Raw genomic sequence first — 24,144 nt, 5'->3', positions numbered from 1 at the left:
GAGGAAAAGTGTTCAGCATCCACCACTTGTTGAATCAAGGAAGATTTTGTTACCACCCTTACACATAAAGCTGGGTCTGATGAAGAACTTTGTCAAGGCCATTGACAAAACACAAGCAGCTTTCAAGTACCTCCGTGGAAAATTTCCAAGGTTAAGTGAAGCTAAGATAAAGGAAGGTGTCTTTGTTGGTCCTCAGATTCGTGAACTTCTTCGAGATGATGCATTTGACCATGCACTGAGTGGCAAGGAAAAGACGGCATGGAAAGCCTTCCAGTTAGTGGCAATAAATTTTCTCGGAAACAAGGCAGACAACCACAGGTTGTTGGTGGAAAACCTCCTCAAGGCATACAAAAGCCTTGGTTGCAACGTGTCACTAAAGATACATTTTTTGCACTCTCATCTAGATTTTTTTCCACCGAACTGCGGAGCAGTGAGCGACGAGCACGGCGAGCGATTTCACCAGGACATTGCAACAATGGAGAAACGCTATCAGGGCAAATGGAGCCCATCAATGCTTGCAGACTATTGCTGGACAGTGACAAGAGATGCTCCATTTAATGAATACAAGAGACAAGCCAAGAAGCGCCGACTAGACACTGAATAGGACTAAACTATGTACATAAGAGTTTTTTGCCTTTTGTTTCATAATAAATTTTATTTATATAACCCTTTTGCTGATTTTTAAAGTGTTACATAAACAGGACAGGTGAAATATTATTATGTAAAGCAACCATAAACACATGAAAAGACCTAGGTTTACAATTTATGATTAAAACTCTACTATCTACACAATATACATAGACATAAAATGTAAAAACTTAAATATCTTAGAAACAGTAGCCAGTTGTTTTAATGGTCATATTTGAATTCAGCACATCAAAATACATAATAAATAGCACATTTTATCTCTGAAGCAGACGACTTCTCAAAAATTGTAGACCAATGTTATTAAACAGCATTATATTGTAAAAAATATTGCATTTATTGAGCTTCTTGGATTTGTTTCCTGTGGTTGCAAAGTCCTCTCTATTCACTGCTTGTGGTCAAACAAGACTCCCTGGTAGGCCTGCTTGCCTCACTTGTTCAATGTGTCTATATGAGAATTTTTATTCTGCCATTGCCTATAGTCACCTATTTACTCATAAAACCTGTGCTTCCCATCCCTCGCTCCCTAACACACACACACACACACACACACACACTTACTTTTCACTTGGGTAGAGGAAATTCAGAGTTAAGGCGATAAAATGCAAACATTTTATTAAAGATTTGTAACTATGACCAGTGAAGACTTAAAATAAGCTTTTCAGATATTAGCGTTTCTCTTGTCAGCTAAATAAGAACGTAAGAACGGCCATATTGGGTCAGTATCCTGTCTTCACAGTGGCCAGTGCCAGATGCTTCAGAGGGAATGAACAGAATAGGGCTATTTTGAGTGATCCACCCCATTGTCCAGTCCCAACTTCCAGCAGTTGCAGGTTTAGAGACACCTAGCATACTATTTATTTTTTTAAGATTAAGTTAACATGCAAGTCATCAGAAGGCTATGAAATAAAATACTGTAAAGCTAAATTATGTCTGGAGAAGTATATCAGATTAATAGTTTTTAATTTATAGTTTCAGAGAGCTAAAGTCAGTCTACAATGAAATCACAACTGGAAAATATCACTTCCCAGTATTTTAGCTAATGAAATCGATTGACTGTGGTGCTGAACAGTCCTAATCCAAGGGGGTATGTGAGAGGTAACATTTCAGGCAATATAGGATTAGCCCATTTTCAATACTGCAAGCTCAAATACACCTCCTTTCAGATGTACTGTGGTTATGGAAGTGCCCTATCTCCAAAGGTGAGAAAAAATACAGAGATAAGTAGCTACAGAAAGATGGAATGTTTCTGCATTGAGAGTTAATCAAAAACATCGAGAATTAAACTATTCTGACGCCTGTACTAAATACACTTGGTGTCCTAAAGGGGATGACATAGGGATTGTTTCTACATGCTGTTAATCAGAGCTCTGGACTCCAGCACTTCAACTCTGTGCTGCGAGCCACCATCTGCAGTTAAGTATGGCCAGGCTGAGTCAAAATTTAAATAGCAGACCTTAAAGGAACCCCCAGACACTGCAGGAAGTAGAACTGATTCAGAAGGGGAACTCTTTCATTCTCAGAAAGTACTTATTTTACTTCATTTAACTGTCCTACTTCATAATCCAAAAGAGTAATTTATCTCACCCCATGACCACTTAGCTTCCTTAACAGCCTCTTGGGGCGGCCTGCCTTTATCACTTAGAAAGAATGGTCCTGTGGAGAAGACAGAAGCAAAGAAGTTGTCTGTCTATCAGCTTATCTTGGGCTGGATTTCCAATTTCTGAAAGGTCTCCTCTGAGTCTGTTAAAATGATTTGCTTCTTGGAACAGAGATTAAATTGTCAATTAACTTTCACAGGCACTTAACCGGTTTACATGCATCTAGTTGAAATCACCCCTTATATATAAAAATGATAATTATTACCTCTTATATTTTTAAGTATTGCTTATCTGAAGGCTGGTAGAATACAGTAGAAACAGTAGAACCTTGATTTTACAGACACCAATCTTACAATCAGTTATAAGAACAATTTTTCCTGATGAGGGAAAAACATAAAAATCACAAAGTGATGTCTATAAAGAACAAGTCAACATCCCCTAACATTCTGATGCATTCAATGTATTGGAAATTGCTTTGTGGTGGTTTGAAGGACAAGTGACGTAGTGCACCACACTACAAATTTTACACTACATCTCATGTAATTGAGGTGTTCAATTTTATTAACTGAATCCCACATTCGTTCATAAAGTAAGGGTTCTACTGTAGTATATTTATTACTTCAGGAGAATTTGTATAGATGCAACCCCCCCATAGACCTTTGCTCCTATTCACATTACAGAGATTACTGAGCTAGATATTTTTTCCTGTTGATGAACAGAATGTATTAGATTCTAATCAGCTCCAGTTCAAACAGGGTTCCATGGGTATTATTGAGAACAGGGTTTGGCCTACAGAATGGGGATGTGCAAGAAGAAAGGAAATAGTTTGACTTAAATCTTTGATTGAGCTGTATGGCTGGAAGTTGGGGGAGGGGGAAGTGTTTACTTGCAAAAGCAATATTTTTTATAAAGAATAACTGATACAAACATGGAACCCTATCAAGTCATTTTTACAGTTATTTTTCAGTGTAGAAGAACACTGATCTTCTGAGCATTAAATTCATTCAAAAAAGAAAAAAAGTGAGATAGCATTCCAGAATGGCAAGACAGGCAGCGAACAAGGCTCTGCTCTCTGAAGACAATAACGAACATTTAAAAAGCCATTCACTAGATATTATTTTGACAATAGTGTTTAAAAATTAGAATTAATTCTAACACAAAGAGAAACAAAGGTTCTAACAGACCAAACAAGAAAACAACCCTTTACTAAACACATTCATGAACTCCTACAAGGACAGATAGGAAGGTAACTGTTTACATCATTCAAATAGCTTTAATTGTCAAGTACTGTACTGGATTCCAAGGTAACACTTCTCTCTATCTGTAGTTTCACAACAAACTAAAAATACACATGCTTCCTCCAGCTTTCTTTACGAACTGTGCACTTGTAGGTTATGGCAAGACAACTTGGGCAGTTTCTTGCTTCCTCAGATTTCTTTGAACCCCCTATCAATCCGGTTATAGGTTTTAATATGGGATAGAAACTAAATGGTTTGCGTACGTTGATTTCTTCCTTGAAATGAGCAAAAATAAAGTGTCTCTGTAGACTCATTTAGATCTGTTTGAAACCTTTGGTATCACTGACAATGAAAAAAAGGTTGTCTAGTTAGTGGACACGAATAGAAATGGATGGAGCCGCTGAGTGGCTCTATTCCTGTCATTTTGAGATAAACCTACGGGTAGGTGTGGGGCATTGTTTCCCTTGCTCAAGGGTTCTCTCTGGTTAGGCATCACAATGGTCTATGTTGTCATTGCTCTTGTTCAATGTGTTCATGAGGCCTCAGAGAACCAGTGAGAAGATAAGGGCTACAATGCATTTAGTGTGCTGCTAACACCCAGTTCTACATCTTTGTCACCTCTGACCGAGCTGTAGTAGTAACAAACTACCCAGTGTCTAGACTATCACTAGCTGGATGTGACTCAATATGGATAATGTTGACGGCCTTGGGGAAGCAGCTAGAAGAGTTATGTCAGAAGCCCTTATTGAGTAAGTATGGCTACTATTTGGGAAGAGAAGAGCATACTTGGTGTTTGATCTGGGGCTGCTCCTCGATGCCCAGGTAGTAGCTGTGTCCAAGAGTGTTTTTCTCCATCTGTGCCTTGCAATGAGACCTTCTCACAAATAGCCATACCTTTGTCACCTTGAGATTAGATTGCTGTGATACATTCTACAGGAGATACATCTTATGATCATTCAGAAACTGAATACATTGCAGGATGTTACAGCCTGTTTAATCTGAGATGCACATCAGACCAGTGTACTGTGACCTACACGGATTTCCAATAAGTTTCTGGGTGGAATTCAAGGTGCTGCTTTTAAACCATTGTTTGAGACCTGGTTACCTGAGAATTCATCTCTTTCCATAATATATTAGTTACAGTTGAGATCAGCAGGGGGCACTTGAGCTCAAGCTCCCTTAATAAAGGAAGAGAGATGCTGGCAGAGCATTCTCTATGTGGGCGGTGGTGGGTCTCCTGCTTTGGAACTCACTTCCACCTCTTGTAGTCTACCAGAGTCCAGAACATTAGTCTTCCAGGCATGCTGCAAAGCCCATTTTTTGTCTCTCTTCTCTAAGGCTGTTAAGGAGAGTATAGGCTGAAATAGGTACAGTAGAACACCAGAGTTACAAACTGACGAGTCAACCACACACCTCATTTGGAACCAGAAGTACACAATCAGGCAGCAGAGATGAAAAAAAAGCAAATGTACAGTATATTACTGTGTTAAACAAACTACTAAAAAAATAAAGGGAAAGTTTAATAAAAAAGACTTTACAAGGTAAAGAAACGGTTTCTGTGCTTGTTTAATTTAAATTAAAATGATTAAAAGCAGTATTTTTCTTCTGCAGTAAAGTTTCAAAGCTCTAGTAAGTCAATGTTCAGTCGTAAATTTTTGAAAGAACAGCCATAACGCTTTGTTCAGAGTTATGAACATTTCAGAGTTACAAACAACCACCATTCCTGAGGGGTTCGTAACTCTGAGGTTCTAGTGTATATCTATGGTCAGTCCTTTTCTTACTTTGTGACTTTAAAGTGTGAGATTAGCTCTTTGATACAGGACTGGCACCTAGAATTATGTTAGACATTTTATGCCACCCAATTGCATTGTTATAATAAATGTGCTCTTAATCATCAAATTTAAATGCAATATGGTATTAAAATGATAAGAGGTACTTTAAGGCAAGCTCACTGAGAACTACAGACAGAGCAATAGTAAACCAAATGACTTTGAATTGCTGTCAGTCATGACATCAAAAGCAGAGTGTAAACTGTTTATATATTGATTTGACCTCTAAGTGAAATTTGGCATTTATTTGCTGAAGTAATTTAAAGGTACGCATAATAAAAGTTTACAAAAAGGTGAAACTACATTTATGTTCTTTCAAAAATATTGTTCTTCAGGTAGTAGGCATCTCCCTCACATTAGCTTGCTTCCTCCAATTACCCCTTCCACGGATTCCATACTACAGAGAGAATTAAAGAATACCATTACCAAAATATGCTTTGACTTTCTGAATTTATGTCACTAGTGTCCTAGAAAAGAACCCAACACTACATCATTTATAATATACTTGCACAGAGAAAAACAGAAATGTAGAGCTGGAAGGGACCTCGAGTGGGCAGTACCCAGTATACCTAGACCATCCCTGACAGTTATCTGTCTAACCTGTTCTTAACCTCCAACAACAGGGATTCCACAACATACTTTGGTAGCCAATTCCAGAACTTAACTACCCTTATAGTTAGGAAGTTTTTCCTAATATCTAACCTAAATATCTCTTGCTGCAGACTAAGCCCATTCCTGCTTGTCCCAATTTCAGTGGACATGGAGAAAAATTAGCTACAGTTATCTCTGTAATAGCCCTTAACATATTTGTAGACTTATCAGATCCCCATTCCCCAGTCTTCTTTTCTCAAGCACAAACATGCCAAGTTTTTCAACCTTTCCTCATAGGTCATGATTTCCGAACCTATCATCATTTTTGTTCTTTTCTGGACCCTCTCCAATTTGTCCATATCCTTCTTAAAGTGTGCATCCAAAACTGGACACAATACTCCAGCTGAGCCCTCACCAGTGCCAAATAGAATGGGCCAATATTCTCCTGTGTCTTACATATAATACCCCTGTTAATACACCTCAGAATATTAGCTTTTTTCACAACTGTACCATACTGTTGGCTCTTATTCAATTTGTGAACCATTATAACCCACAGATTCTTTACTGCAGTACTACTGACTATTCTTCCTAACAATAGTACCTGGCACTTGTCTTTTCTGAATTTTATATTTATTTCAGACCAACTCTCTAATTTATCAAGGTTGTTTTGAAATCCAATCCTGTCCTCCAAAGTGCTAGCAACCCTTCCCCAGCTTGTCTTCATCCCCAAATTTTATATTCTCCATATTCTCCACTCTATTATCCCAGTCATTAATGAAAATGTTGATTAAATACCAGACCCAGAACTGACCCCTGTGGGACTCCACTAGATGTGTACACAAGCAGGAGAATCACAACTTTAGCTCGTAGTATAGAGGCAGCCTATGTACAATTTTTTCAATCAATTGTTCACCACCTTTTAGTAATTTCAACTATACCATATGTCAAGGCTGTATCCCCACTTTGAACTTTAGGGTACAAGTGTGGGGGCCTGCATGAGGACTTCTAAGCTTAACTACCAGCTTAGTTCTGGTCCGCTGCCACCATTCCCTTCCCTGGGAAGCTTTTAGAAACCTCTCACCACTTCCCTGGTGAATACAGATTCAAATCCCCTTGGATCTTAAAACAAGGAGAAATTGACCCTTCCTCTCCCCCCCATCCTTCCTTTCACCAACTCCTGGTGAATACAGATCCAAAACCCTTTGGATCTAAAAACAAGGAAAAATCAATCAGGTTCTTAAAAAGAAGGCTTTTAATTAAAGAAAAAGGTAAAAATCATCTCTGTAAAATCAGTATGGAAAATAACTTTACAGGGTAATTAAACTTAAAGAGCTCAGAGGACCCCCCTCTGTCTTAGGTTCAAAGTACAGCAAACAAAGATAAACACTCTAGTAAAAGGCACATTTACAAGTTGAGAAATCAAAGTACAACTAAGACGACTTGCCTGGCTTTTTACTTACAAGTTTGAAATATGAGAGACTTGTTTAGAAAGATGGGGAGAACCTGGATTGATGTCTGGTCCCTCTCAGTCCCAAGAGTGAACAACAACTTAAAACAACGAGCACAAACAAAAGCCTTTCCCCCCCCCCCAAGATTTGAAAGTATCTTGTCCCCTTATTGGTCCTTTTGGTCAGGTGTCAGCCAGGTTACCCGAGCTTCTTAACCCTTTACAGGTAAATGGATTTTGGAGTCTCTGGCCAGGAGGGATTTTATAGTACTGTACACAGGAGAGCTGTTACCCTTCCCTTTATAGTTATGACACCATATTTCCCTGGTTTGCTTATGAGAATGTCACAGGTTACTTAAGCCTTATTCAAAGATATATCACATCTACTGCTTCCACGCTACTCAGTAGGCCAATAATCATGTTAAAGTTAATTAGGTTAGTTTGCATGATTTGTTCTTGACAAATTCATGTTGGCTATTACTTCTCCTATTATCCTCTAGGTGCTTGCAAATTGATTGTTTAATAATTTGTTCCAATTTCTTTCCAGGTATCAAAGGTAGGCTGACTGATCTATAATTTCATGGGTCCTCTTCGCTTCCCTTTTTAAAGGTATGCATTGTGTTTGCCCTTCTCCAGTCTTCTGGGATCTCACCCACCCTCTGGGAGTTCTTGAAAATAAATTGCTAATGTTTCTGAAACTGCTTCAGCTAGTTCTTTAAGCACCCCGGGGTACTAACTTGAATACACCTATATTATCTAAATATTCTTTAACCTGTTTTTTCCCTATTCTGTTTTGTGTTCCTTTCCGCTTGCTAATATTAACTTGTGTTAATCATCTGGTCACAATAAACCTTTTCAGTGAAAACAGAGGCAAAAAACAGACAAACCTCAGCCTTCTTGATGTCACCCATCATTAACTCTCCTCCCTCACTAAGTAGTGGCCCTACCTTTTTCTTTGTCTTTCTCTTGCTCCTAATATATTTATAAAACCTCTTCCTATTGCCTTTTATGTCCCTTGCTAGGTGTAACTCATTTTGTGCCTTAGCCTTTCTGATTTGTCCCTACATGCTTGTGCTGTTCTCTTGCACTTATACTTAGCAATTTGTTCATGTTTGCACTTTTTGTGGGATTCCTTTTTGACTTTCAGGTCATTAAAGAGCTCCTGATGGAGCTCGATTGGCCTCTTACTAGTCTTCCTATCTTGCATTCATATCAGAATAGTTTGCTACTGTGCCTTCAATATTGTGTCTGTGAAACTTCCAGCTCTCCTGAGAGACAAGGAGGGTAAGGTACGATCTCCTATTGGACCAAGTTCTGTTCGTGAGAGAGAAGCTATTGAGCTTACACAGAGCTCTTCTTCAGGTCAGACCCCGTCTAATATTCTGGGACCACCATGGCTACAACACTAATACAAGCTCACTGAGCTCCTTCGTTCCTTAGATCTTCTTTTCACTGGACCTTACAAGTTTGTTCAAGTCTACTTTTCTGAAGTCCACTCTCCTTATTCTGGTGTGCTTACATACCTAATTGTACTTAAGTTTAATGCTACTAAGTTTTACTTCTGTAAACTACCTGAGGTCTATTATGAATAGGTTGCAGGCAACACCAAGCATGCCATTTAAACACCCTAGGCATTGCTTAGATTCACTGAAATGCTTTACTCCAAGTTTAATCCCTAGCCAATTGTAAGGGCTTGTCTACACTTACTGGAGGATCGACGCTGCCGTAATCTATGCATCAGTGGTCAATTTAACTGGTCTAGTGAAGACCGACTAAATCGATGGCCGATCGCTCTCCCGTTGACTCCTGTACTCGAGAAGAGTAAGGGGAGTCGACGGGAGAGCGTCTCCCATCGACATCGCGCAGTGTGGACCTCATGGTAAGTAGATCTAAGCTACATCAATTTGAGTTACGCTATTCACAACTCAAATTACGTAGATTAGATCGACTTTTCCTTTTAGTGTAGACAAGGCCTAAGTGAGCGTACTGTATTTTCAGTGTGCGGATTACTAAAAGTTTATCCCAATCTTTAAAAAAAAAAAAAAAAAAAAAATTTTTTTTTTGTTCAAACTTCAGACTACTTAAGAATCAAAATATTTTTATACATTGTATTTTATACAGGAACCATCATGCACAAGTATATAGGTTTGAAGAAAATGTAGTTTTCTTTTACTAATGTGTATTTAAGCAGCTGCTTACAAATCAGAGATAGATCACTAATTTCTCTTCTTCAGTAGAGTTCTATGAAAAGAATTTTTTCATTTTAATCTGAGGAGAAAATTAGTGATGCATCCTTGTAACAGGATAAAGCATCAAAATTCCGGAATGCCCCTGAACAGAGAAGATAGGTAACCATGAGCTCCAAGGATGTCCTCCTGAACTCATTCAGGATTTAGTAGCCCAGCCAAACCACAGTACAGGAGCAGCAGCAGCTCATTGTTGGTCTCTTTACTATGCTGCTGGGTTCAGTGCTCAGGTTCTCAGTACAGAGAAGGGACAGTTGACTCATACTGTTAGTGTGAAGATTTGGCATCCTTTGATCCACTATTTGCTTTGCCTGCTTCTCACCCACCCGCACAAGAAGGAAGAAAAACCTGCTGTTCCTGTATTTTTTTTTTACACACACACACACACACACACACACACACACACCTACCTCCATTGTACTGTGGAAGAAGGGGAAAGAAGAGACAACGGGGTTACATTAACAATGGGAAAGAGGTGGGACAGCAGAAAAAAATGCTGAGAAAGAAGTGAAGACAAAAGTGAAGAAAATAAGGGGAGAGAGGGGGAATGGAATGAAGAGAAAGTAGTAACCTGGGAAGAGACAGCAGAAGGAAAATTAAGAACAAGGGAAAATCAGAGAAGCGTTTGAGATGAGATATAAAAGAACAGTCAAAAAACAAAACTAGTAGTATTTAAAGAAAAGAATTAGATAAAACAGACATTGAAAGGTTAAGATAAAACCTTAAGAAGCTATACAATAGAAATGAAGGAAAGAAAAGGAACAAAAAAAGGCTTTTATAATTTCACAGATTTGGCAAATATATTACAGTAAAATACTCATGTTTATGTGTGGGTGTATACACATACAGTTTTGACTATATTCTAAATGCAAATTCCCATTCTTGCATGATTTCCAAGGGAAATAGACATTTTAGGAATCCCAGTGATTTTTGTGGATTGGCTAGTTTGGCAATCAGCAAAAATAAAAGTATCAAAGGGGTAGCCGAGTTAGTCTGGATCTGTAAAAGCAGCAAAGAGTCCTGTGGCACTTTATAGACTAACAGACATATTGGAGCATGAGCTTTCGTGGGTGATTACATGAGACATGCATCCAAAGTAGGTATTCACCCACGAAAGCTCATGCTCCTATACGTCTGTTAGTCTATAAAGTGCCACAGGACTCTCTGCTGCTTTTACAAAAATAAAAGGTAATTTTCTCAGCACATTACTGCATAAACAGAAGTTAGGCTATTGCCCAAACCCTAGGTGTTATCCTTCTAAAGAAAGATTCAGGACTTGCGAAAACTGCAGGTGCAAGAAAACTACAGATTCAGCAATTATAGTCTTTCTGCAGTTTTTACTGTTTCATACAGAATATCCTTCCATCACCATACACACCTACTTCTAAAAGCTAGGTTTTAGCTTCTTTCATTATGAAGACAGCTTTCACAATATAAACTGATGTACTGTTGATTGCTAACTCTCCAGCAAAACACCAGCTTCAAATTCAATGCCTAACTAAGACCATTTAAATACTAACTTTAAGAAAGAGTTTTCTAAATTGTCTCAGGTGGAGACAAAATACTTTTCAGAGACATGGAGTTTTCTTCTTCTTCAAAGCAGAATTTACCTGCCACTCTACCGTAGACTTAAAAAAAAAAAATAGATTCTTTGACTAGGAACAGGTTGGCTGACCTAGTGAGGAGGGCTTTAAACTAGGTTCGATGGGGCAGGTGACAAAAGCCCACAGGTAAGTCAAAAACATGGAGACTTGGGAGAAGGGTCAGAATCTGGGAAAGCATGGGCTGTTGTAGCAGGGACAAGGGAGAGACAAGAGAAAACATGGGGGGGGGAGGGGAGGGCAGGGAGGAATCAAATTATTATCTTAGATGTCTGTATACTAATGCGAGAAATATGGGGAATAAGCAGGAAGAACGTGAAATGCTAGTTAATAAATAACTATGACAAAGTTGGCATCAGAGACTTGGTGGGATAATACATGACTGGAATATTGGCATAGAAAGGTACAGCTTGCTCAGGAAGATCACACAGGAAAAAAAGGGAGGTGATATTGCCTTATATATTAAGAATGTATACACTTGGACTGAGGTTGAGCTGGAAATAGGAGACAGACTTGTTGAAATACTCTGGATAAGGATAAAGAGGGAAAAACAAGGGTGATGTCATGGTAGAGGTTTACTACAGACCACCTAACCAGGAAGAAGAGGGGGATGTGCTTTTTTTTAAACAACCAACAAAATCATGTAAAGCAAAGGACTTGGTGGTAATGGGGGATTTTAACTCCCCAGACATCTACTGGGAAAATAACACAGCAGGGCACAGATTATCCAACAAGTTTTTGGAATATACTGGAGACAATTTTTTAGTTCAGAAGATAGAGAAAGCTACTACAGGAGAGCTGTTCTAGATTTGATTTTGACCAATAGGGAGGAACTGGTTGAGAATTTGAAAGGCGGAAGGCAGCTTAGGTGAAAGTGGTCATGAAATGATAGAGTTCATGATTCTCAGAAATGGTGGGAGGGAAAACAGCACAATAAAGATAATGGATTTCAAGAATGTACTTTAGCGAACTCAGGGAGTTGTTAGATCAGATCCCATGCGACACAAGTCTAAGGGGAAAAACAGTTCAACAGATTTGGTAGTCTTTTAGAGAGACGTTAATAAGGGCACAAGAATAAACTATCCCACTGCGTAGGAAAGATAGAAAGTATGGCAAGAGACCACCCAAGCTTAACCAAGAGATCTTCAATGATCTGAAACCCAAAAAAGAGTCCTATAAAAAGTAGAAACTAGGTCAAATTGCAAAGGATGAATATAAACAAACAAGTACACCTCTATCTCGATATAACGCTGTCCTCGGGAGCCAAAAAATCTTACCGCGTTATAGGTGAAACGGCGTTATATTGAACTTGGAGTGCGCCGCCCCGCCCCGCCCCCCTGGAGCAGTGGTTTACCACGTTATATCCGAATTCGTGTTATATCGGGTCGAGTTATACTGAGGTAGCGGTGTATATAGGGACAAAATCAGAAAGGCTAAGGCACAAAACAAGATTAAACTAGCTAGAGATATAAAGAGTAACAAGAAAGCATTCTACAAATACATTAGAAGCAAGAGGAAGACCAAGGACAGTGTAGGCCCGTTACTCAATGAGTGGGGAAAAAACAATAAAAGAAAATGTGGAAATGGCAGAAGCGCTAAATGACTTTTTTGTTTCAGCCATTAGTGATTATCTTTGAAAAGTCATGGAAGACAGGAGAGATTCCAGAGGACTGGAAGAGGGCAAATATAGTGCCCATCTATAAAAAGGGAAATAAGGACAACCTGGGGAATTACAGACCAGTCATCTTAACTTCAGTACCTGGAAAGATAATGGAGCAAATTATTAAGCAATCCATTTGTAAACAACTAGAAGATAACAAGGTGATAAGTAACAGTCAGCACGGATTTGTCAAGAACAATCGTGTTAAACCAACCTAATAGCTTTTTTTGACAGGGTAACAAGCCTTGTGAATGGGTGGAAAACGATAGATGTGGTATATCTTGACTTTAGTAAGGCTTTTGATACTGTCTCGCATGACTGCCTCAAACAAAACTAGGGATATACAACCTATATGGAGCGACTATAATGTGGATGCATAACTGGTTGGAAAACCGTTCCCAGAGAGTAGTTATCAGTGGTTCACAGTCATGCTGGAAGGGCATATCAAGTTGGGTCCCACGGAAATCAGTTCTGGTCGGGTTCTGTTCACTTTCTTCATCAATGATTTAGATAATGGCATAGAGAGTACACTTATAAAGTTTGTGCACGATATCAAGCTGCAAGGGGTTGCAAGTGCTTTGGAGGATAGGATTAAAATTCAAAATGATCTGGACAAACTGGAGAAATGGCCTGAAGTAAACAATATAAAATTAAATAAGGACAAATGCAAAGTACTCCACTTAGGAAGGAACAATCAGTTGCGCACACACAAAATGGGAAATGACTGCCTATGAAGGAGTACTGATGAAAGGGATCTGGGAGTCATAGTGGATCACAAGCTAAGTAAGAGTCCACAGTGTAACACCGCTGCACGCACACAAAACACAAATATTCTGGAATGTATTAGCAGGAGTCTTGTAAGCAAGACACATGAAGTAATTTTTCCACTCTACTCCACACTGATTAGGCCTCAACTGGAGTATTGTGTCCAGTTCTGGGCACCACATTTCAGGAAAGATGTGGACAAATTGGAGAAAGTCCAGAGAAGAGCAACAAAAACGATTATAGGTCTATTATAGGAAAATGACCCTATGAGGGAAAATTGAAAAAACTGGGTTTGTTTAGTTTGGAGAAGAGAAGACTGAGGGGGGACATAACAGTTTTCCAAGTACATAAAAGACTGTTACAAGGAGGAGGGAGAAAAATTGTTCTCCTTAACCTCTGAGGATAGGACATGAAGCAATGGGCTTAAATTGCAGAAAGAGAGGTTTAGGTTGTACACTACGAAAAACTTCCTGTCAAGGTAGTTAAGCACTGGAATAAATTGCCTAGGGAGGTTGTGGAATCTCCATCATTGGAGATTTTTAAGACCAAGTTAGACAAACACCTGTCAGGGATGGTCTAGATAATATTTAGTCCTGCCATGAGTGCAGGAGACTGGACTAGGTGACCTCTTGATGTCCCTTCCAGTCCTATGATTCTATCCTTGGAATTCTCTCCTGTAATTTCTCCCATCTCTACTACATAGTTTTAAAATGAAGATAAACGTATTAAGCTATTGTTGCACATTACTGTACACGTTATACATACCTACAATTGCGATAAAGAGAGAACGTATTTTGACTTACAGTGACAAGGAGAGTTTTTAAGGGAACAGAGTAGCAACATTTTACTCAGTTAATGGATTGCTGGGGAGTTACAAGGCTGGTATTTTAGCCCTGCACACTCAGATATCCTTGCAAAAGACATTTTTTTAATAGATTACATTTGGATTCAATTTTCTACTCCCAAATTAAGCATGAACTTCTACTACCCTGCCTTTGATAGCCAGAGACACAGGCCCACCCAGGTTCTGTTTTGCAAACTCATTTTGCTCTAGTATGGTACTGCCTCATTAAACGCCAGAAACATTGATTCAGAAAAGGAACCAAGCAAGTATTTTACAGACAATCTCCACAGAAGATAAACAATTTTCCAATGGCCCTGGAATAACTAAAGAAAACACCTCTAATATATACACTATTATCCCCTAAAGTGTAACTTAAGTACATTTTAAATTGAGTCATTTTCTCTGCTGGTGAATGTTTCTGATTGACAACCCAGAAACAGAAGTTGCGTGTGAACATATATAGCATGGACAGCCACGGAACAAGCTTCTGTACTGGAGGGGAGAGGGTAAAATGGGGTCCAACCACAGCTACTCCTTCCCCCCCAGCACCCTTTTGGTCCAAAAACTGAGCAGGGGAGACCCTTGAACTCTGGGAGCACTTGCACCCAGGTGATACTTTCCCTTTCCCCATCAAGTGAGCTTGGGAGAAAACTGCAGAGAGGAGCCAGGCAGAGACTACAGCCAGCAGGGACAGATGCAGTCAAAGCAGGGGCCTTTGGTCCTTTAGGCACGTGAACAACTTTCTACAATTTTAACTGAACATTCTGTGCCCTGTGCTGATCAGCTGTTTGCTCCAACTATCCCGCTGCTGCTCCCATTCCCTCACAGTCTCTTCACCTCAGCTTCATTCCACACCCTCTCCTCTTACCCTCTTCTCCCTGTATTGTCCCCCTCAATCCCATTCCCCTCCCTTTTTATTTTCATTTAACTTATACCCTCTGAACTAAATCCCCACACACAAAAATTGTGGCCCCTAATATGACATTTGCTGCCACCACATTGTTCACTCTGCTTGTGTGCTATATCCCTTCCCTCACCTGGTCTCTGTCTAGATTACAAGCTTCTCAGCTCAGCAGGGACTGTCTACTACTCTTTATCTGTATAGTGCCTAGCACAATATCACCCAAGACTCGTTAGGTCCTTAGGTACCACTGTAATAAACATATTAAATAACAACTTTCTGGCCAACAAACCTCATCAGTGTTCTGCAAGGACAGCTTCTTGGGATGAAAAGGCAACTCAGTCTCCATGCCGATTCTTGGCTCTTTGCTCAAACTACTAAAAGGCGGCTGCCAGTTGCAATGGTGGTTTTTGCACTGGGAAAACCTGCATGCTGGACTGAGACCCACCAACTCATTTCACATAGGTCACCAAGTAGCCATGATTTTGGCAATAACTTTTGGCAACTACCAACTTAAGATCATATTCAAACCACAGACCTAGATGTGAAAGGCTCTGTCATAAATTACCCATCTCCCGAGCCATCCAGTTCACAATGTATGATTAATTTTTGCACTCTGATTAGATCACGTTTTTTTTTTTTTAAAGGTGTTCATAAATTTTCTGAAACTGTAGGAAGTCAAACAGTAGCAACATTTAGCTTCTTGAGGACAGTTCTCTTGCTTTCTTTACCACTCTAACAAATATACTGAAAGATAAAGGAGCAGGCATAAAGTTGCAAAAAAAACAACCCAACAGCGTATTTTGGTTTGAAACAAGATGTTTCTAAACAATTACAAGAATGTATGTCCTATGTATTTCTACATACTTTTGAAGTTAACTCTTCTAGCTCATAAAAAAGTAATGAAAAAATATTAACCACAAATTTTACAAAGAAATCTTTTCCTTTGAGTGGTTGAGGCTTCTTTTTTTAAGTTTATAACACTGGCAGAGAATTATAAGTAATATCCACGCAGTACAATTATTTACTTTCATGAACAAAGTTTCCTTACATTTTCAGTTCTCTGAAAATTCAATTTTACAGAGAGGATAAAACTGTTTCATCCATTTACACAGTACTATGGGCACTATTTTAACATTTGCTAGGCATGAACATGAAAGATAAAATAACCATCATTAACTACATTTCAAGGAGGATCATTAAAGCTAGATGAAAGGCCTAAAAACTGACACTGCAGTAGCTAATATGGGCTTTAATGCATTAAGTATAAATCAACACTAGCACTGCAGGCATGCGCATGTGAAGGGTCAAACTAGCTCTACATCAGAAGCTATATATGCTACTTATATGCATTACTGAAATTTCAGTGATTAGGAGCTAAATTATCATTTACAGCATTATGTTCAGAGATAGTTTGAAAAGAATGTGCTATTAAAAACCTCATTATATTTACTGGCTTTTAGAAGAAAAGAATAAAAGCTACAGATAATTGTGCAGTAAGAAAGGGCAATCTAGGATTTAACTCTGAAGATGGAACAGTCAGACACACCATCTATTATTATTCTATGCAAAAAGTCATGAGCATATGTTCCAGAGGCAACTAAATATATAGTAAATTGGAAAAAGTGTTTATCAAGTTTACATGTTAACTGCAATTTACTTGGATTTTTAATAAACACTTGCTCAGGCAGTCAAAGTTTTGCTTGTAATGTATTTATAATAAACAAGGGCTATTCGCAAAAGGCCTTCAAAGAAATCTACAGAGCAATAACGTTGGTAGCTTCTGAATGACCTCTCATGTTTTTATTTCAGTGTATTAAAGTATATATATTAGTATCTCCTCTGACATTTTTAACAGACAATTAAAAAAAAAATTGTGTGCATGCCTTTTTACTTTAAAAGTTGCTGACAGCCAAATATCCACCCCCAATTACATACACATGCAACTTCTAATGACTTAACAAAATAAAAACCAATCAGACATGCGTCATTTTTATAAGAATGGAATCATCAAATGCGTGTCAAATAGTAGCAGGCTTTACACATATGTTTACGTTCTTAGCACATAAAGGTCTATTTGCTAATGACTACTGGTAAAGACAATAATCTTTGCTCTCAAATCTTCTACCCCGTGTTAATCCCCACTGCAGGTCAACTTACCAAATCCCTGTGTAACACCCAGTTAGCATGCAGGTAGTGAATACCATCTAGGATCTGATACAATAGTGACTTCACCATTCCCCGAGGTAACTGAACTGGTTTCTTGTTTGCTTTAGAAGCTCTGTGAAACTTGATTATGTGCTGGAAGAGAAAAATATCAATAGTAACAAGAAAAAAATGTAATGTTTTGATCTATAATGTTTTACAAAAAAGAGAAATCTCCAGTGATTCCTTATGTAGGCTTGCCAGTTGCTTTTTTAATCTTTTTTTATTGCTATACATTTTTAAAACCATGTAATTTAAAAGTTATTACAAGAATAATAGCATCTAAAGTATTATGATACAAAACACTCATTTACAGGTAAAAACTAAAGGAAATTAAAATGAAAGACATCATCCCAAGGAAGTTTTTTATATAAATTACCACAATCAAAAAAAAAATTTTTTTTAAGGTTACCACCAGTTTACAAGTCAGTTTTCAAAACAATTTCCTCAATCCCTCATTAACATGGTAGCTTATTAAAACGAAAAGAATACAACTCTTAATCTATTCTCATTAGACATGCCGTTTATTTTTTGCATCTCAGCACAATAATAATAAATCAGTCAGTTTATAGTCCATATCACTTTCAGGTTCTCTTGCACTAGCACAATGCAATATTTGGGTTGCAATCACTGCAAGGGAATATTTGCATCAAACTTTTTCCTTTGGAATTTTAAAAACTCTCTTTTACAGTAGTTTGACCAGGAAATGCACATGCATGTGTGTGCAGCTGTTTGCTTCCACCCTTCTGAAAAAGCAAACCCTAAAATTAATAGTAATTGTTGGAAGAAACCATGAACATTGTCAGGTTCACAATCCATCCATCCAAAGTTAATAATCATCTGGTAAGTCATAGGTAGAAAGTGTTTATTATGGCTATGATTATTTGCATACCCAGAACCAATGAAGTCCAAGAGGACTTCTAGACTGTAAACTGTGATGCCTAAAGGTCCGATGCCACCACCTTCAACAGAAGAGGCTGTGTCATGGTGTTAGCTATCACTTCAAGTATTTCCTCCTTTCTACAAGTTCCTTGGGGTCAGGGGATTGTTATGTGTTTGTATAGTGCCTAGCATGGTAGAGCCTGATCCATGTCGGAGTCTCCTTCAGGCACTACCATAACACAGTCAGACTGTTTTCATGCAGGTACTGTCATCATTCAGAAGACAAAACAGCTACGGAATTCAGGTGTTTACATAAAATGCAAGAGACCTCAAGCTGGGTGTTGCTCATGTGCTGCTGATATTTGGGTCACTGTCTCCTAGGTATAACTGTCCATCACAATGTTCTGAGCTAATTCAGAACTTTGTTGTTTTTTTTTTAAATGCCCACCTTTTCTATCTTCAAAATAATAATAAAACATTACTCAAGTGTTCCTAAACATCTGTACTTTATCGTTTCATGAACATGGGCAAAACATGAAAAAGGGGCCACGTTAGCCTTGTGCTCTCTACATTCCAGAACTTAGCAGTCTGCAAGATAAATACCATGATTACAGCCACTTTTATACCAGTGTAAAAGGTAAGCCTAAAAGTTTTAAATTTTAGTACCAGCAATATAACAAGTACTAAACTGGAAGAGAACACCTGTGTCAAATTATAGTTGAAGATGGTTTCTCTTTGCACTAGTCCTTAGTCATATCCTACTAAACTATACCTAATTATAAGGCACATAAATTTGAATCTAAAATGTGTTATTTCCATCCAAGAGATACCTGTTCTTATCTCACTGTCCATTATTATAAGTTACAGACAGCAGAAATGCTAAATCATGAAAGGGGTTATAGAAATATATATGTATGTACATAAGTAAATCCCATCTCACATCAAACTTTGATATTTCCATTGTGTCCCTCTTTTTGAAACCTCGTAACACTTTCTTTTATTATTATTATTGTCACAGGAGGTCAAAGGATTTGACAGCTATGCTCAGAATCCAAAACAAAATAGATTGTGTCCCTTTAAATTAAACTCCAGTGAAATCAAGCTGAATGATGGTGGTTTGGGTACTTGTTTACCAACATTACAGCTAAATTTTCCAGTTAATGACAAGAAATTAACAGGGGAGCCTGGCACTTCTGTTGGCATTACTATTTTATTTTCTCTGGATGCAGTACATTTATATTTTTTTTAAAAAACTAATTCACAACTAAAAAGGCTAGTTATTTTACAAAAGATGAAGCTGTAGAGGGAGAACATGAGATCAGCGGGAAGACCCCAACTCTGAAATAAGTCAATGAACTTTTTATGTCTGTACATTTTGATTGAGCCTATTTGGTTTATTCACAGGTCAGATATAGTGTAAGTTAGCATGAGGCATGTTCCAGTGCACTTCACCACTGATCTCAGTTTGAGATACATGCTGTGTGTCCCGGAGTCTTTCCTTACATTCCAAAGGATGTCAAATGGTATTTTCAGACAAAAATTACAGCAATCCAACTAATACACAAAAGCTCTTATTAATAAAATGATTAGAAAGGTATACACTATAGCTGAACAAATATTACAGTAATTAATTTTGTAAATATCACTGCAGAATGCAGGTCTAAATACTATTTCTGAAGATAAAGATTAACAATGTAGCAAACACAATATAAGTATGAGACATCTTTTCCCCCACACACATTGTTTTTCAGTTGTGGTACACTTATCATTTATCAGTTTATCTGTTCCTGACTGAAAGCCAAAACCCATTATCTACAAGCAATTCATCTTACCCAGAGGTCATGTTCAGCATAGTCAAAGAGAAGCCACACTTTCCTGTCAGCATGAGACAAAAACACCTTTTGCAAAGAAATGACGTTTGGATGCTTGAGCTCTCGCAGCAGCTGCAAAACAAAGAAAATCCATTACAGAAACATTTATGCCACCAGAGACTGCAATAGGGTGGGGTGGGATTGGCCAAATAATATGTTTGTAATTTAAGACCTTGTAAAGAAGCCTATTTTTTAAAAAAAATTAATCTTTGAGGCCTTTAATCCACAGAAAAACAGCATGTGTTTCATTTTATTTGTTTTTTCTACTGAAGGAATTAGTTGTGAACTTGAAAATAGATTTAAACTGGGTCACACATCTCCCTTAAAATAGGGCCATCTATATCCTAAGTATACATTTTTTGAGCACTTATCTCAATTAAACAGTGAAGTTACTTAATTAAAATTTTATAACTTTTTTCATAGGATCAGCACAGTTCTCTACAAATATATGTGAACTGCGAGTTTTCATATCAAATTTTCCCTCCTCATCAGTTCCCATACTTGATAAAAGCCTTTGTGATTCCCCAATTCCTTCCTCACCAGCTCGTAACCACCTCAAAGCCCTACATCCTGATAACTACTCTAAGGCTTTGTCTACACGATGTACCTTTTAGCAACACGGCTGTGCCGCTAAAAGGTACACAGTGTAGCTCAGGGGTCTCAAACTCAAATGACCAAGAGAGCCACATGAGGACTAGTGCATTGGCCTGAGGGCCGCATCACTGACACCCCCCCTCGCTGCCCCCAGCCCTGCCCCCACTCCACCCCTTCCATGAGGCCCCGCCCCTGCCCCGTCTCTTCTCCACCTCCTCCCCTGAGCATGTGGCTCCCTGCTCCTCCCTCCTGGAAAGTGCTAAGCTAATTCAGTTTCCAGTGTAGACAAAGCCTTACAGTCATTTAAGGATGGGACTCCTTTAGAGGTTGTCAATAACATACAACTGGAAGGAGTAAGCAACTACCTGATGAGTTTAGGTGAAAAAAGTATGAGACCTAAGTCTACAGGACCAGGACAGTAGGCAGAACAAGCCTGTTGGGGTTCTATTGTTCACGTCAACAACTCTGCAAATAAGGCATATTCAAAAATCATATGGTTTGTAAAGATGTTACTTTAAAATATTTTGCTCCAATGTTTCTTTAAGAAGTGTTGCTTATTATTAAGGTTAAGATTTTGTCATGGTTATTTTTAGTAAAAGTCATGGACAGGCCACCACCATGGAGGGGGGCACAGCACTGGCTTCAGCCCCTGGCGCAGCCCCGATTCCGGCCAAAGCAATGGGCACACAGCCCTGGCTCTGGCTGCAGCCACCGGGGCGGGGGAGGGAGGGAGGAAGACACAGCCCTGGCTCTGCCCCCGCTGCTGACAGCTGAAGCTGAAGGCACAGAGGTCCAGCAAAGTCATGGAATCCGTGACCAAATTGCATCCCTACTTATTAAGAAAGTAGAACAGATGGATATTTTGCCAACTTGTGGGCTGCAAATGGAACGTTTATTCAGACAAGCCATGGCTAACTTTAGATTTCATTTTCAACGTGTATTTAAGAGGTCTCATTACAAGATAATACATTAAGTCTGCCAAAAAAAATAACACTTAAAAAAAAAAAAAAACCAGCATCTGGCTAGTTTAGCCAACATAAGCACAGATAATGAAAATAGTATTTGAATATAAAATGTTGAAGAAATAAACAGATTACCATTTTCTATTTCTAAAATTAAACCTGCTTCTAATAAACTGTTTTCCCTGCAAGTGGGAGTTCAAAGGAAAGATTCTGATGTAACTGGAAATATACTGCTGAACTAACAAAGGGAAAATTATAGCTTACGCCAGCCAGCTCCATTCCACTTTATCAGTCCTTTATTAATCAAGTACAATGACAATTCTAGCTCTGACTGAAATGGTGATAGAAGAATGGATATTTGAATACATTTGTGTACTATCTTAAAAAATAAAAAAAAAGAACATTCTACACACATGGTCTGATAACAGATGCTTCATAAAGTAAAAGAAATTTTCAAACCACCTTGCAAATTATCACTTATTGCTCAATCCAAAAACACTGGTATGATTTTTTTTTTTAAAGCTGAAAGTTGATTTTAAGAACATAGTGCAAATATGACAAAAACGGAAGCAGGTTCTCAATCCACAAATTTTCTGAGTTTCATATCAGATTTTCCATTCCAAGTTTGGTTTTATGTAAATATACTTTAATAAAGTTGTGTATTCTTATGAACCAAATATTCAGCTCCACAACACTAAAAGTGGAGACCAAAATGCAAAGATATGATGAAAACAAAGCGCTGCTTTATTATTTGAAAGTGTTCTACAAGGAAGCTTGCAACAGAAAAGCCAATATATAAAGAAAGATTATTCAATATTGCCAACTCTAATGATTTTATTGCAAGCCTTATAGTATTCGGTATATTTCCTAAAGCCCCAGTTCCTGGAGTTGGGTAATTATGAGAATCTCAGCTTTCATTTTTTAGAAGAGGAAATTTCTAGCCCTAATGATGGGGGGGGGGGGGGGAGAGAGGGGGAAGAGAGCTAAAAACGTGAAAACTAAACACTCGAACCAGAAGACCAAACCCTCCCCAAACATTCTGGGTCTTTTTTATTTTAAAGTCTCATGATTTTTAAGTCTCTTTAAAAAAATCCCACTTGACGTTAAAAACTCTGCTTGCTTTGACAAAAACAAACATACTAACCAACCCAGCTACCCACAGACTTACTCTAGAAGAACCATAGGAATAGATAATGAGTGCGGTGGGAGGGGAGCTATAGCTTCCTCCCGACCCCCCCAAAATATGCAGAGTTTGCATTAATAAATAATGGAAACAGTGAGTTTGAAACAAAAAGTTCATTTATCTTTATTAAAGGTGGACAAATTCAGTTCGGGCACAAAACTAATCATCTAAAGCCTTATTTTTAAAACAATTTAAAAAAAATGTATTTACAAAGTTGACAGTTTCAGATAACAACCTTCACCCTAGTTTTCATTAAATTACCTCTTTGGCAACACCTGTAAGCTGTGAGTGAGTTATGTTCTTCTGTACATATAAAATCATATGCCAGTTGAAACGTGATTGTCCCATTATGGATCGAAACCATGTTTTAAAATGATGAGCGCTGAAACTACACTCACATATAGCATTGGCTGCCAATACCATCAAAATATTGTTATCAACTTCATCACTTTGGAAAACAGCTGACATTCAGTCTGGCTGAGCAAACATATTTTTGAACTGACTTCAAACTATCTTTCTGTAAGCTGACAGTTGGTTTGCAATAGATAAATCTGAGTAATCAGCTGATCCTACTTGAAATCAGAACCAAACAACCACATCTTGCACCTGTGTTTTTCATGTTTCGAGCAGAGAGTTTCAAGGCTGAATAATTTTGTAGTCTCTGTTCAAATCTTGATTGAATGCTGGACACTGTAAAGTCAATTACGGTAAAGCAGATGTTCTTCTAAAAAATACATTTGCTGTATTTGGATAGCTGAGGTCACCTGTCCCTATTTATATTTCCTTGAGAACTTCTCTTTCTTGGAAGCTCAGGCATGTCAACTATCTTTAAACTCTTCTCCCAGAATAAGTGGCGGCTTTCATCTGATCGGATGGACTGAAGTGAACATCATTTTCATAAGAAATTCACCTTCTGTTGCTGAAATGTCTGACCCTGCAGAGGCTGAACAGATTGTCTATCATATTTAGGATTTTTCAGCTTAGCACAATAACGAGGACATTAAAAACTTTTCCATTTTAGGTGCAATGCCACCAATTTGTACTCTCCTTTAAGGATTCATTGCATCCTTTGTAGCCTC

General features: G+C 38.3%; 1 protein-coding gene across 3 annotated transcripts in view; it reads right to left on the bottom strand.

The window, feature by feature from the left end:
- Window positions 1-24,144, bottom strand: part of LOC112112821 (cyclin-dependent kinase 8) — a 178,661-nt gene that overhangs the window by 68,803 nt on the left and 85,714 nt on the right. For 2 of the 3 annotated variants that reach the window (XM_024208878.2, XM_024208879.2), the window contains exons 3-4: window positions 20,288-20,398; window positions 17,529-17,669 (exon numbers count right to left, since the gene is read on the bottom strand). In XM_024208878.2, the coding sequence (XP_024064646.1) occupies window positions 17,529-17,669; window positions 20,288-20,398 (252 nt within the window). Of the gene's footprint in view, window positions 1-17,528; window positions 17,670-20,287; window positions 20,399-24,144 lie in introns of those variants that run through there. The other variant, XM_024208880.2, reaches the window with a different exon arrangement.

This window comes from Terrapene carolina, unplaced genomic scaffold (genome assembly GCF_002925995.2).
Source record: "Terrapene carolina triunguis isolate 2854851 unplaced genomic scaffold, T_m_triunguis-2.0 Scaffold139, whole genome shotgun sequence".
Taxonomy (NCBI): domain Eukaryota; kingdom Metazoa; phylum Chordata; order Testudines; family Emydidae; genus Terrapene; species Terrapene triunguis.
This window is presented reverse-complemented; position numbering and strand designations above follow the sequence as displayed.